Source organism: Pseudoliparis swirei, chromosome 6 (genome assembly GCF_029220125.1).
Source record: "Pseudoliparis swirei isolate HS2019 ecotype Mariana Trench chromosome 6, NWPU_hadal_v1, whole genome shotgun sequence".
NCBI lineage: Eukaryota > Metazoa > Chordata > Actinopteri > Perciformes > Liparidae > Pseudoliparis > Pseudoliparis swirei.
Genome location: NC_079393.1, coordinates 4,968,739 through 4,982,955, shown reverse-complemented (window position 1 = coordinate 4,982,955; position 14,217 = coordinate 4,968,739). Strand labels below are relative to the sequence as shown.

Sequence of the window (14,217 nt, the reverse complement as noted above, 5' to 3'; positions counted from 1 at the left end):
AAACTCAAGTGTTGCTCAGTGACGACACAAACCAAACAGTCAGTTTCATTTGAACCAGATTCCCTTTTTTGGGTTTTTATTCGGACATTTAAGAAGAGCAGCCGACAGGTAACACCAAACACCAAGATCCACACCGGCTACTCTAAAAGGCCACATGGAGGCAGCTTTGACCACTTCTTAAAAAGGCGTTTCCCTGTTGCCTTGGAGACGCTGAAAAAAACATCTTAAAAACGTGTGAGATCACAGCCGCATTTAAAAAAAATAAATAAAAAGCAGTTTTCCAAAATAGTTTCGGTGGCTCGAGATCAGCTCCGTGTCCCGTCAACAACAACAACAACAAGTCACTTTAAGTAAGAGCCCCGAAATATTCACGAGACGAGCACCGACGACAAGTCTGTGCAGGAACACGTCATGTAAGAAGTATCGTCGTTAGGAAATTCAATCATGTCTAACATGTTTAAGAGTAATAAGTTAGCATTTTCAGGCAATAAAGTTATGTCATCTCGTCAGAATTTACACAATTTATTAGTAATCTGAAGTCGCTCCGACGGCTGTAAATAACCACGTGATCCGTTGCGCGAGCGTTTTGAACACTCTGCTCTCATTGGCTGTGAGGGATGACATCATCCGGCCAGTACTGGTCCTGCATGTAGTGGTTTGAGGCGGCGACGCTCTGCGCCACGCTGCCGCCCCTCAGCAGGCGCTCCCTCTCCCACTCGCCCTCCACCAGCTTGTAGAGGTCGAGGGAGGCCAGGGCGTCCTCCACCGAACAGTGACCCCTCCGCCCCACCTGGACAGGTGAACACGCACAGGAGGGTCAGCGTATCGGACGCGTCACAAACACGGCCGACACTGGAGTTATGAGCACGGAGCAAACGGGAAAAATCATCCTCAGGAACGTTTATGCTTCACGACCGCGTCTTCAAAATGGTGTTTGACGCTGGATTGTTGAGGCCGATATTAGAACATCACATTTAGCTCGTTTGCCGGTAAAAATCCGTAAATGTTGAACATATATAAATATCCTACAACAGTTGAAATTATTTCTGAACAATTCATAATTTCTGTAAAAGTGTTTCCTAAATAACTTAAAGCTCACTGGAAGCAAGTTTACAACTCAGGATCACTCGCTCCTTACGATGGGTTTTCGGTGTAAAATGCACCTTTTTTCCCCACTTGGGCCAAATCAGCAACATGGCTGCCCTCTTAAAGGTCCGGAAACACTTTATAAACTCCGCGAACATATTGTGACATAACTGTCTTTGCATTTGATTATTGTTTATTTGAGTGTAGAAATATTCTACATAAGAAAATGTCTCTAATATTACAACATAAATCCATTTAATCCTAAACCTTCAAAATAAAAGCACGGGATAGTTTTCTTCAATTTCTTTAAGAAAAGCGCGGGCCTTGTGTTTGACACCTGTGCTCTACAACATCGTACTAATGTAAAGCTCCTTTAAACAATCCACACTTCAGTATGTTACTGATAAAATAAATAAACCAGAATAGTTTACAACTTGAAATCAACTCTTAATTATGAGAGCTTTAAGTAGTTTCACCAAATAAAGTATACAAAACGGAGATATGCTATTTTAAGTGGACCGTTGTGTGACATAAGTGTCGGACTCACCTGTATCTTCCTGTTCAGCAGCCGGACGGCCAAGATTTTGAGGGAGGTGCAGCGTTCGCTGGGGAAGCCGGCCAGGCGGCTGAGGAGGTGCGTCGTGCACGTGTCCCTGACCATGTGACCCGGGTGGAGCACGTCCAACACCTCAAAGTCGTTGTAGATGGAGTGGCCGACGACCACTTTGCCCTGCAGTAGACAGAGGACCTGCAGGAGAGGAGAGACGAGTCGAATCACCTCCACCTGGAGCTCAATGTGCCATTTAAAATGGACCGAGACTCAGAGGCCTCACCTCCTGCCGGGCCTGAGCGAAGGGGATGGCGTCCCGCAGGTGATGCCTCTGGATGCCGCTCCACCGGGTCCTGTAGTCGGTGACGGGTCGACACGGTCGGACGTATTTGTCGTACAGCACGTTGCCGTGGTAACCCAGGACGCTGCAGCGGGCCAGCTCGCTGCGGCGCCCGCCGGGCCCCGTGCCGACCATCTCGCAGTCCAACGCCACGACCGCGGTCGGGCACGAGTTGAGGTACGGCGAGCTCCGCCCGCTGACCGGGGGACTCGCCTCGGAGGAGAAACCGCTGTCCATCTCCCAGCTGTCTCTCAGGGCCGAGACTAAACTCAAGGGCTCGGCGAGTCCGGGTTTGGAAACATCGGCGATCTCGTCGTCAGAGTTCGGAGATCTTCGGCCGTCCGGGCTCGCGTCGCCACACTTGGCTTTTTTGACCAGTTGGTTTGCACCCAGAAGCTCGTTGTGGTCGTCGGTCGTTTTCCTCTTCGCGTTGGCGACCGTCACGTTGTGCTGCCGTGTCTTTGCGTCCTCCATGGCGTGAAGCGGCGCGGGTTCCGGTAGTTGCCGAAAAGCCCCCACGAGGCGGCTTTGGTCCTATTTGGCGGCTCTGCCATCCTCGACGAATGAAACGGGCCTCAAAGTCATCTGAGGAATTATTTTTTTAAAACATCCAGATTATCATCAGGAAAGAAATCCAGTAGATGATCACAAATAAAATCAGGAGGTATTGAGCTAAATTTGCTAATAAATGCTTCTGTAACATCTCATGATGCCGACTTGGTCTTCCCATGCTGATGTTTGTCTGAGGCTGATAAAAATGACATTAGCTTTGGACATTTAATCAAAAAACAACTGACCTGTTGATATCATTATTAGTAGGGGAAAATAAATGTATATACCATGTTTCTTGGCAATATATCTTAAAACATATCCCTCAAAACTACAAATATGTACCTCATGGTGCTGTTAGAGGAAAGGTCAGGTGTCTGGAAGCTTCACTACGAAGCCCTAATATGAAGTGTATCACCTATTTAGATTAAGAACAACACATTACAACAGGCCAATTCTGAAGCTAAGAAAGTTAATACAAAATAATGTGTGTAATGTCACGAGAGAATTGTTATGATTGTTATATCAGCAAATGACATTTACAATGCAGTCAGTTTAACACCCGACTCGTTAAACGTCGATTATTTAACGTGGATCATCGCTGGTGAAGCTAACAAATATATATTTATGTATTATGACGTATGTCATACGTGGAACACGCGCACGTGTACAAAAAAACCCAAATCTGGTTCGCACAATAACGTGACCAGTCGGCGAGGCCGTGACGCGTGGCAGCGATAAACCACGCGACCAAAACACCGTTATAAAAACAACAATTACTTATGTAACACGCACGTGTCAGGTGAAATGTATTTAAAAGCCGAATTCAACGTCATTTCGCCCTAATGGCTTCGTAGAAAGCGGGAGGTCGGACTGCTCGTAGTGTTACACTTCGTCAGCAGCCACGGACAACTTTAACCGGCATTATGTCATCATAAAGTCTGGTGTTCGGTTCTGGAAAACCGGCTAACTATAAGAAAACCTTCGTAAAGATGATGTTTCGGCATTACCTTCTGGTGTCGCACGTGCCCGGTCCCTGAACGTGCCCGGATGAGTGTCCTTAAGTCTCCCGTCTGATTGGCTCTTCGTCTTCTTCTGTTGTGTGACCGGAAGCGTTCGACTGTCAGAAACAGACGCGGGCGCCACCAACTGGTTCGACTGCGGTACTGCTCCAAATAATGTTTCACAAAAAAACGACGTTTCTTAATTTAATTAACCACTTAAATATAAGTTTATAATCAGCCATTTTCATGAGGTTTCTTCAAGATGCCAGTCCCACGTTCTGCCTTTATTCTAGGAAATTTGATTATATTTCATGCAGAGACCGACATTTTAAACTGAGTCTGCAATTATATAGTGAAAAGGCCCAACTGTAATTAAGCAACAATACATTTAATCCCGTTAATATTGTTTAAAAAAGTGTACCGTTTCAGTTTACTAATTTTCTGTTTTTAATCTAAATTCTGTGTAATTATTTTTGACAAATGAAAAACTTTTACATCCATATGCTGGATTTATATGAAAATAAAATAAGCTATATAGTGAAACAGACCCAACTGTAATTAAGCAACAAAACATTTATACTTTTTAATTATATTCTAATATTGTAAAAAAAAAAAAAAATACCTTTTCGGTTTTCTCATTTTCTGTCTTTGATCTTAAAGTGTTTGTGAAATTATTTTGACAAATGAAAAACTTTTACATCCATATGCTGGATTTATATGAAAATTTAAAAAAATACTCTTCGACAAAATGCAACTTCATACAATATTAGGAATTACACAACATTCCCCCCCCCCCCCCAGTCTTGAAAATAATAATGAATATCACACACTGAGCTTTGGTTTTGTGGGCCTTTTTATTTCACAATCCTTCTAAATGTACAAAAACAAAGACGTAAAAAAAAAAATGAAAAATGAAAAAAAAAAAAGGAATACCCAAGACCACTAGGCCCTCCGTGACGACAACAAAAAACCAAAGTGACAGATGACCGGAGACTGGCGTCAAACCAAAGTGCATCAGCCTGAGGTGTAGTAGACAGACCAGGGGAAATAAAAACCTCAATTTTCAAAAAGATGTCCCCTCTTCCCTAAAAATGTGTTTGTTTTTAAACATTGGGCAGGCCCTGGCCACCACCTCTCCACCGTCCACCGTCTTCCCAGAGCAGAGGACCTAAAAAAAGGAGGGCCGCGTCTTTTTTCGACTTGGCCTCAGAGCATTCGATAGTTCACTAAGAGAGAGAGTGGAATAAAATTTAGTTCTTTCTTTCATTGATTTCTCCCAATCCTCCTGCTGTTGGGGCGGCGATGTCGAGTTCCTGTAATGAGCGTTTTGCTTTTGTTTATAGCTCCGTCTTGTCGTCGTCGTTGTCGTCGTCCTGCTTCTTTGAGGACCTTATCACCAGGGGGCTGGTGGCCTCCTTCTTCAGGTAGGCGACAAAGTCGTCCAACTCGCGACCTCCCTGCAACGCGAACGGAGAGACGGCAGCGTGAGTGGAGAACACACACACACACACACACACACACACACCCTCTGCTTTTGAAGGTCACGTCACTCACCTCGTATTTCTTTGGGCTCATCTTGCGTCCGGCGGGGGAGAAGTACAGCGTGGGGAAACTGGAAAAGCAAAAAAGTTGAGATCGATAAGAATCCAAATCATGAACACGTCAGACATGTTGCTCTTCTGACTCTCATCCAACTAAAGAGAAAAAAACCTTTTCTGGAGTTTCCAAATCCAGAAAATATTAAATGTACTTTCCCGCCACAGGATTTATGGAGGCCGATACCGAGATCAACATTTATAAAATCTGTGGCGAGGTCGACCCGCCCGGCCTCTGAAAACCTGCACCCAGTCTCCTGAACCAAGCTTTGCGTGTGTTTATATATATATATATATATATATTTATCACATTGAAGCAGCTCGCGACTCACCCGCTGACTTCATACGGAGGGGGCACGTCGTTTAACGTGGCGTCCATCTTGGCGATGACGACGTTGGGGTCATCGGCGAGCTTCGGGAGCAGAGGAGAGAAACCGTTAACGAGCCGACGAGAACGAGTCCGTTCAGCGTTCCAACGAGCCACAGAACTTTATATCCTTTCATGAAGGAAACGTACAGAACCGAGCTCAACGACATCACAACGACATCACCGCTCATCCCCAGACGGCTTCTTCGCGTCCGGCTCCTCGCCGGTTAAAAGCCTCGAGCCGGCGCGTGACCGAAGTCACTCGAGCGCCGTTCATTCCTCACCATCTCGCCCAGCTCCTTGAATTTGGGCTCCAGGCTCTTGCAGTGTCCGCACCACGGAGCGTAGAACTCGATCAGCACGTCTTTGTCGTCGGCGTTGACGATGGCGTCGAAGTTCTCGGCCACGACGACCTGAACACAAAACCACGGGCGTCACAAGCCGACTCGAGTCTTCTAACTTTCCTTTTCATAAAAAAGGAAGTGTTTTAGGTCATCGCGTTACATTCTGAGAAATGTTCTCAACCAGCGTTTAAGAATTAAAATTAAATTTAATGTCAAATTCTTGAATGTATACAACAGTTGTGAAAGCAATCAGCAGCAGTGGAAGAGTAAAAATACCATCAGAAGAATTACTTAGTAAGCAATAAGTAAGTAAATATATATATTAAAAAGCACCAAAAGCAAAAATACTCTATGTGCAGATTGGCCTATTTCAGATTCATATTATACAATTATATTATAAATGATATTATAAATAGTGATGCATCAAAGTGTCACTTTAATGTGGTAAAGCTGGGGCTAATTTGACCGTTTCATCACTGGGTGGCTAAATATATAATAATATATCATAATAATAAGAACGCTGGAGTATTAATAGTGATTAGAGGAGTCACTAAGAGGTGTTGCATAAATGTAGTGGAGTAAAACGGTACTATATTAGCCTTATGTAGTGGATTGGAATTATAAAATAGAATAAAATAGCAAGGCCCAAGTAAAGTACCTCAATAGTACTCGAGTACTATTCTGAAGTCAAGCAGTAAATATATGAAATGCTTTGTAAAAGACAGCTTACTAGCCATTAAAAACACAAAAAACAGGATAGTTAAACATTTGTCTGACTATTTTTAGTTTGAGTAAACAACTAAATCATATATATATAAATATATATGAATCATCACTTTGTACACAGCCTAAACACACATTAAGGAAAATGTCTGTAGAAATCGAGACGTCACATCGAGACGAAACAAAAGCTGAGCAGCGTTGGAATGTCGTCGTCAACGTTACGACGGAAGGTTCAAACTGCCGACCACGAGGAGCACCCCCGGGTGCTTCAGCTCACCTTGACGGGGCCGTCGTTGTTCTCGGGGACGGCCTCGGATTTGAGGTAACGCTTCAGATTGCCGTCGAAGTAATTCTGCAGGAAACTCTCCAGAGCTTTGCCGTCGCGCCTGAGGAGAACACCAGACTTTATTTCACATGAAGCTACAGCTTCTCGTTGCTCTGGAACACAAATCAGTGAATTATGAAGTCGGTTTATTAAGCGACCTCATATCTTCCCAGGGGGCCACGGAGTCAAAGGGTTTGATTGAGATGTAATAAATATCTCATTCCTAATTCACAAAGCTAGTAAGTGGTATATATATATATATATATAAATAAATGTGCTCTGGGATTTACATGAATAAAAACAAAAGTTATTAACACCGGCTTATATTTTGAGCGTCTTTCTTTAAAAAAAACATATTAATTATTTAAAACTCCGCATAAATGAACATGTGATGATAACAAATTTCCAGGACTTTTCCAAAACTTCTATGATTTAAGTTTTTTCCAGGACTTTTCCAGGCCTGGAAATGACCATTTTAAAATTCAATGACTTTTCCAGGTTTACCATGACCGTACGAACCCTGATTGGAGGTGTTAAATATGCATTTAATGAGTTACACAGTGGCTCTTCAATTAGAAACATCATTAGTTCAACATCCTTTTGAAGTCTCGCCAACAGGTGTGTGTGTGTGTGTGTAATTACACGTTTCATAAGGCATCCTAGACGTCGCCTCTTGACGTGCGCCTGTGGCACAACAAGACGTTTCATTGACTCACGAGAACTCCTCGGCCATGACGTATTTGTCTCCCTTGACGGTGCGGATGGCCACCAGGGGGAGCTCTCCCGCGCCGCTGTCCATGCCGAACTCCGACACGTCGTTGCTGAACGCGCTCTTGCTGGCCACGGCGAAGTTCAGTTTCTTGCCCTGGTCGAGGAAGCTCTTGGCGACCTTCATCACCCTGGAAGATGGGAACGTTTTGTTTTACCGGTCACGCGTCGGAGGGAAAAATGAGGATGACGGCAGTTAAACATTTCTCTAAATCCAGTGATGAGGGGACAAACCAGGAGCACGTGAAGGAACAGACAACAAGCCCGTGGTGGGTTTAAAGATGCGTACCTGTTCCTCCAGTAGTTGGAGCCCTTGGGGTTCTTTACATAATCCACATCGTAATAAGCCACCAGCATCTCTTTGCCCCGCATCTGGTCCTTGTTGTCGTCGGTCATGTGTGGGCAGATTCCAAAGCTGGGGCGGACGGAGGAAGTGAGAATCGGTTTAGAGAAGAAGGAATTCAACCCAACGAGCGCCGCAGCTTTAGAGCGTTCTGCACGACCACACACAGCGATCCATACATATCATATAATGCCACCTCTGATCAACGTTCACGCCAGTGGAGTCTTTACTAAAACAGGTGCTTTTTAAAGCTTTGTGATTTGACAAAGATGACATAAATTAACTAAAATGACCAAATGTAACTGGGGGAAATAAAAGAGGCGAGCCGGTCGTACTGGTTTCATCATACCGAGTTAAAGAAAATGATCTTCGACTGAAACGGGGGCATCCCTTCGACTCTCGTTTCATCAGCAGCTTTAGATATTGATCCAGATGCATCGATAGGAACTCGTTATTTTTCTTCTACTAAAAAGGGAATAATTCCTTTATCCTATTTCACCTCCAAATTGTCATGACACCCATTTCCTAGATTTTGTTTGCAGAGTGGGCAGGGGCACACACACACACACACACACCCAGAGTCAACAAGACCAACTGCCGTGAATGTTTTGTGCTTTGCAGAGAAAGCTTGGGTTTGCCGTCTTCCCTCCAGAGAATCGACACTCACATGTTGTCCTGGATGAACTTCTTTATTTTGCTGTTGGTGTATTTGTCCTCGCTGTATTTGACGGAGCTTTCTTCAAACTTGTTGTTGAGTTTCAGCGGGCGGAACAGGACGATTCCCCTGGAAGACAAAAGAAAAGAGGCAACGTCAACAGCAGCGACCGGGTGATGGACGTGTACAAAGGAAGTTATGATGGGCGGAGCCAAAAGGGCAGAAAGAGCTACTTACTCTCCCTCGATGCCGTGGCTCTGGAGGAGCGCCTCGGAGTTGGTGTGGGCGAAGCGGTAGTTGTCCCTCAAGGCGCTGGCCGCCTTCATGAACTCCACCTGTGCGGTGCTCTTGTCATCGCTGAAGAACCCTGGGATCCAGAGAAGAATCGCGTTCAGCTCAGGGTGCAATAACCGGCGTTTTCCAAACTACCCAAACGGGGACTTCAAAACAGAAACTCACCAACGACGCTGGCGTCTTGGTCCGACGTGTACTTCGCAAAGTCTGCGTCGGACTCGAGCACCACGGAAGCGGGTCCAGCCTGCTTCTTCAGGAAACTGACAATACCATCTACAGGGAGCAAGAGGAACGAGAGACGAGCAATTAAGATGAGGAGAAGTGAGAGTTGTGAAGACGTTTGAAAAACGCAGATATAAAAATAATCGCAAATACCTGCAGTTCTGGGACCATCATAGGGACCGGTTTCCTCTCCATCCCTGAAGATCTTCAGGGTCGGGTACCCGCTGACACCATATTTGCTGCACACGTTGCTGTTGGCTGTGCAGTCAACCTGAAAAAGAGAAATCATTCACTTTCTGAAAAGAGTCGAGGAGCACGATAGTACAGAGTTCATGGAGCTCCACTAAAATGGGACAAAGGTAAGCGAGATACATGATGCAATACCTTGACCAGGGCGACGGTGCCTTTCAGGCGGGTGGCGGCTGACTCGTACTCAGGTGCAAGCCGTTTACAATGACCGCACCTAATGGACAAGAGGAAGTGGATCAGTCAAACGGGAGGAGGGCTTACGAGTAAGCCGTGTTCAAGTTTCAGTTTGGGCGAAGATCCTGGTGAGCGTGATGTCACAGGGTGGAATTTGATACCTCAATAGGGGTTGTAAATCTTTATTATTTTAAGTTAACAAAAATGTGATTCAAATTGAAAATTGTGTCGATTTGCTTAGTATTTTGGGACCAACTGACTATTGATTACTTTGTTGATCATTGTATGAATGCTTGTGTCCTTAAAATGTCTAAAAGTAATAATACTTCTAAAAAAGGAAGTTTGATTATAACAATGCTTTCTTTAAACTTAACACGTACAATAAACAGTTACATCTCCATGTTTTAACAACAACTGTATATTCGTAGGCCTACAAAGTCCTACTTTAACTTCAAGTTTGGCACAGTGTAAAGGCGTCAGAGATCCTCTGAACCAATCACAGGCGGACACCAAAACTTCCCCGTCCAATCAGAACGTTACAACAGTGAAAGAACACGCCCCCCAACTTCCTCCTAGCCTGGTTAGCACGCAGTTTTCATTGAAAACTATTCCCAGCAGGTAGAAAAAAAAGTCAAGACTAAGGTCTTTATTTTTGAAAGTTTAATAGCCAATAAACTGTCAAACCGTCGCTGTTTATTTTAAATCACTGGTTATCTTAAACACCTTTTAATGAAGCTAACGGGCTCGCACCTTTCAGTTTTTCAGCTAACATGCTGCTAACAATTGGTCGCGAGCCAATAAACATAAAGACAATTTGACGTTTAATACGTCCGTTAATGTCACAAACGAACTACCGTGAAATGCATTCCAGCCGTTATCAGTAGCTGCGCGTGAGCTCAGAAGGGCGACCGTTAACAAGCGAGTCAGAGTTAACGTTAGCCGAGTAGCGTGAACAATAAATTGCGAAGATGCTCACGACAAAAAAAAACGAAATAAAAAAATAATTCAAATTTACCACGGGGCGAAGAATTCCACCAGAGCGAGTCCGTGGTCTCCGATGTTGCTGTCGAAATCATCATCCGTGTAATCGAACACATCACTGGCCCAGGTGAAGCCGACGAGAGCGGCCACAAAGATCACCTTAAACATCTTTTGTTGGTTTTTTCTTCTTCAAAATGCTTTAAGCACTTATTTTAATTTACAACTGAAAAAAAAAAACGTTTCAAATAGTGTCCGTGGCAGCCCTCCTTCTCTTCAGCTCCTCGGACCGGGCCAGGCGCAGACTAGTGGATAGAGAGAGAGAAAGGGATGGAGTCCGTGAGGATGTTCACGCGAGCGGCGAGGACCCCGATAACCACAGTGTGGCAGCCTCCCATTGGACCACCCGACGCGTCACTCCGTCTTGATCAGCCAATGGGAAGCTCGCGGAAGAGATACCCCGTCGTCTCAGCGTCCAATCACAATTGGGCAAATAAAAAGATGGCAAAAGAAGTGGGATATTTTGTGAAAAAGTTAAGAAGAAATAACTTAGTTTGATATATATATATATACATATATGTATATATATATGTATATATATATCTTAAACTAAGTTATATATATATATATATATATACACTACCATTCAAAAGTTTGGGATCACTTAGAAATGACTTTATTTTCAAAGAAAAGCACTGTTTTTTCAATAAAGATAACATTAAATTAATCAGAAATACACTCTCTACATTGTTAATGTGGTAAATGACTTTTCTAGGTGGAAACGTCTGGTTTCTAATGAAATATCTCCATAGGTGTATAGAGGCCCATTTCCATCAACTATCACTCCAGTGTTCTAATGGTACATTGTGTTTGATAATCGCCTTCGAAGACTAATGTCTGATTAGAAAACCCTTGTGCAATTATGCTAGCACAGCTGAAAACAGTTATGCTGGTGATATAAACTATACAACTGGCCTTCCTTTGAGCTTGAAATTTGTAGAACAAAATTAATACTTCAAATATTAATCATTATTTCTAACCTTGTCAATGTCTTGACTATATTTTATATTCATTTGATAAATAAAAGTGTGATTCTTCATGGAAGACACGAAATTGTCTGGGTGAACCCAAACTTTTGAACGGTAGTGTATATACTGAAAAAGTTAAGAAGAAATAACTTAGTTTAATATATATATATATATGTATATATATATATATGAAACTAAGTTATATATATACTTATATATATATATTAAACTAAGTTATATATATACTAATATATATATATATATAGATATATTAGTCAATAAACATGAACATTAGATAGATAGATAGATAGATAGATATAGATAGATATATACTTTATTAATCCCCAAGGGGAAATTTGTCGTCACAGTAGCAGCACCAATAAACTAAACACACGAGAATAAAATATAAAATATAAAAAACAGGGATGAAAGATATAGATGTATACAAGTAAAATATAAAATAAAGTATATATATGTATATAAAATGAAACAAATATGTGTATATATATACACACACACAAACAAATATAATACAATGAGGATTATTTTGACAATTGAACCAAACATTATGTGATGATATACGATGAAAATAGAAATATAGTTGTTAAATTATCATTATTTCACCATGATGCCTAAATATAGTTTAGGCAATAGTTTTTTCTTCATTTCACATGTAAGTATTAATTCTACAATACAAAGTACAAAAAAACCCTCTAAATGTGTCAATTAAAATTACAAATGTTATTTAATTGAATTTCCAAACTCATGGATTGATAAAGCACCAAAAATACAGTTGCATTATTATTATTCTTGTTATTATTGTTATTGTTATGTATTATCAGAAAAGAACACAACTTCTCTCGTATAACAATAATGAAAGTTATTTATTATTATATTCACAACAGAGAAGCAGTTGATGGTAATTAACATCTAAGATCTCAGATCTCCATCAATGATAATTTGATTTATTTTTAAAAAGTTTAAAAAAAGACATACAGAAAAATACAGAAATAAACAGTTGCCTCAATAAAATCGTATCCATGTTAAATATTTACATGCAATAAAGTCATGGACTTGTTTCTATTGTGTTCAAGTGACCAGATAACATCATACTTTAAAAAACAAACAATAAAAAACCTATATCTTCATCTAAAGTAAAACTCGGATGAAAACCATAATCTGATAAAAAAATTTAAACTGTGGATTTCTACTTTTTTAATGTAAATAATAATATAATATTTAAATATAATATATAAATAAATAATAATAAAATAATAATATAAATAATAATATTTTTTAATACCTTCCTAAAATAATGGCCTACGTAATTTTTACAGGTTTTTCAGAAAACATCACATATTGATCAAATGATATTGTGATATATATCATACTACAAGGGTATAGAATCACATGATGTGTTCAACTGAGGATGGAGGCGATGTTACCAGACGTGGCCAATCATGAGAAGATCATTTAGGTTAAAAAAATGTTTTGTCAAAAAATGGCTTGGGCCATTATTTTTAGAAAGGTGACGATATGCAAAGGTGGTTTATTCACATTCCTGGCCACCGCATTACATCATAGAGCAATGTTGGTCTTAGTGCTGCAACTAACGATCTTTTTCAGATCATTTTCCAGATAAATAATTGAATCATTTTGTAAGTTTCAAATATATTTTCTGTCAAGCACTAAATCGACTGCAGCTCTATCATCACGTGGTTCTGGTCTGGTTTGAGAACCACAATCCCCAAACCTTCCGTGGTCCGCATGAGGCTTCGTTGACACTCATTTATATCTCCAGATCTTCCTTAGTGACGCACAAATCCCCGGTGTTCTTAAACCACGCGCGGCGTTGGCTCGGATGTCAGAGGAGAGGTCAAACTCACGGGTCAGCCCGCCGATCGGCTGGCCTCTGCCGTCTTTGTGCCACGTAGACCTGTTGTGGAAAAACTAATCCCCCAGGATTTACTGTGCTCGGGGCACAAACCTTTCTTGGCGATACATTTTCACGACCTGAAGTTTGTTTTTTATTATTTGTATCCCCTCCCAGGACTTTGTGGCCCACAACTTGTTTACATGACAGCAACAATGTGCACTTGTGACAATGTTTTTTGTTGTTGCACCATTTATGTACAAAATCAAATATTCCTGCTTCAGGCTCATCACTTAATCTTCAGGCACTTTCTTGGAGACGGGCCTTGTGTCCACATATGGTTTTTAATAGCATTATTATTTATGTTTGCGTTGTGCTCACAAGAGGTGCACATTCCTAGATAGAGCACAATCAGAGTGAGCACGAATATACACAGAGGAAGAAGAAGAAGAAGAAGAAGAAGTAGTAGAAGAAGTAGAAGAAGAAGTAGAAGAAGAAGAAGTAGAAGAAGAAGTAGAAGAAGTAGAAGAAGAAGGAGGAAGTAGTTTGAGAGATACATAGACAGACAGATGGATAGACAGATATCTATATATATATATTTAAAAAAATAATGATACATATATATATATATATATAGAGAGAGAGAGAGAGAGAGAGAGCGATTGATGGACAGATAGATTGGTTATGTTGTTGTTCGACTCTACATGTTTCTTGATCTTATTCTCAATAAGAGATCGAGATCCAGAATGC

The 14,217-nt window shown here is 41.5% G+C and overlaps 2 protein-coding genes across 2 annotated transcripts; both read right to left on the bottom strand.

Moving 5' to 3' along the window:
- Positions 1-43: 43 nt before the first annotated feature.
- Positions 44-3,520, bottom strand: isg20 (interferon stimulated exonuclease gene). The gene is given in 5 exon segments (XM_056416789.1): positions 44-790; positions 1,634-1,834; positions 1,920-2,470; positions 2,473-2,561; positions 2,871-3,520. Coding segments are annotated over 4 exon segments (999 nt in total). The 5' UTR covers positions 2,531-2,561; positions 2,871-3,520; the 3' UTR covers positions 44-601.
- An 844-nt stretch (positions 3,521-4,364) lies between these two features.
- pdia3 (protein disulfide isomerase family A, member 3) lies at positions 4,365-10,871 on the bottom strand. The gene is made up of 13 exons (XM_056417417.1): positions 10,604-10,871; positions 9,550-9,628; positions 9,319-9,436; positions 9,109-9,216; positions 8,887-9,016; positions 8,662-8,778; positions 7,941-8,066; positions 7,600-7,782; positions 6,836-6,944; positions 5,776-5,904; positions 5,457-5,536; positions 5,084-5,141; positions 4,365-4,986 (listed from the first exon to the last, which is right to left on the bottom strand). Exons 1-13 carry the CDS (start codon positions 10,735-10,737, stop codon positions 4,867-4,869), a joined length of 1,491 nt encoding a protein of 496 aa, XP_056273392.1. The 5' UTR covers positions 10,738-10,871; the 3' UTR covers positions 4,365-4,866.
- Positions 10,872-14,217: the final 3,346 nt, after the last annotated feature.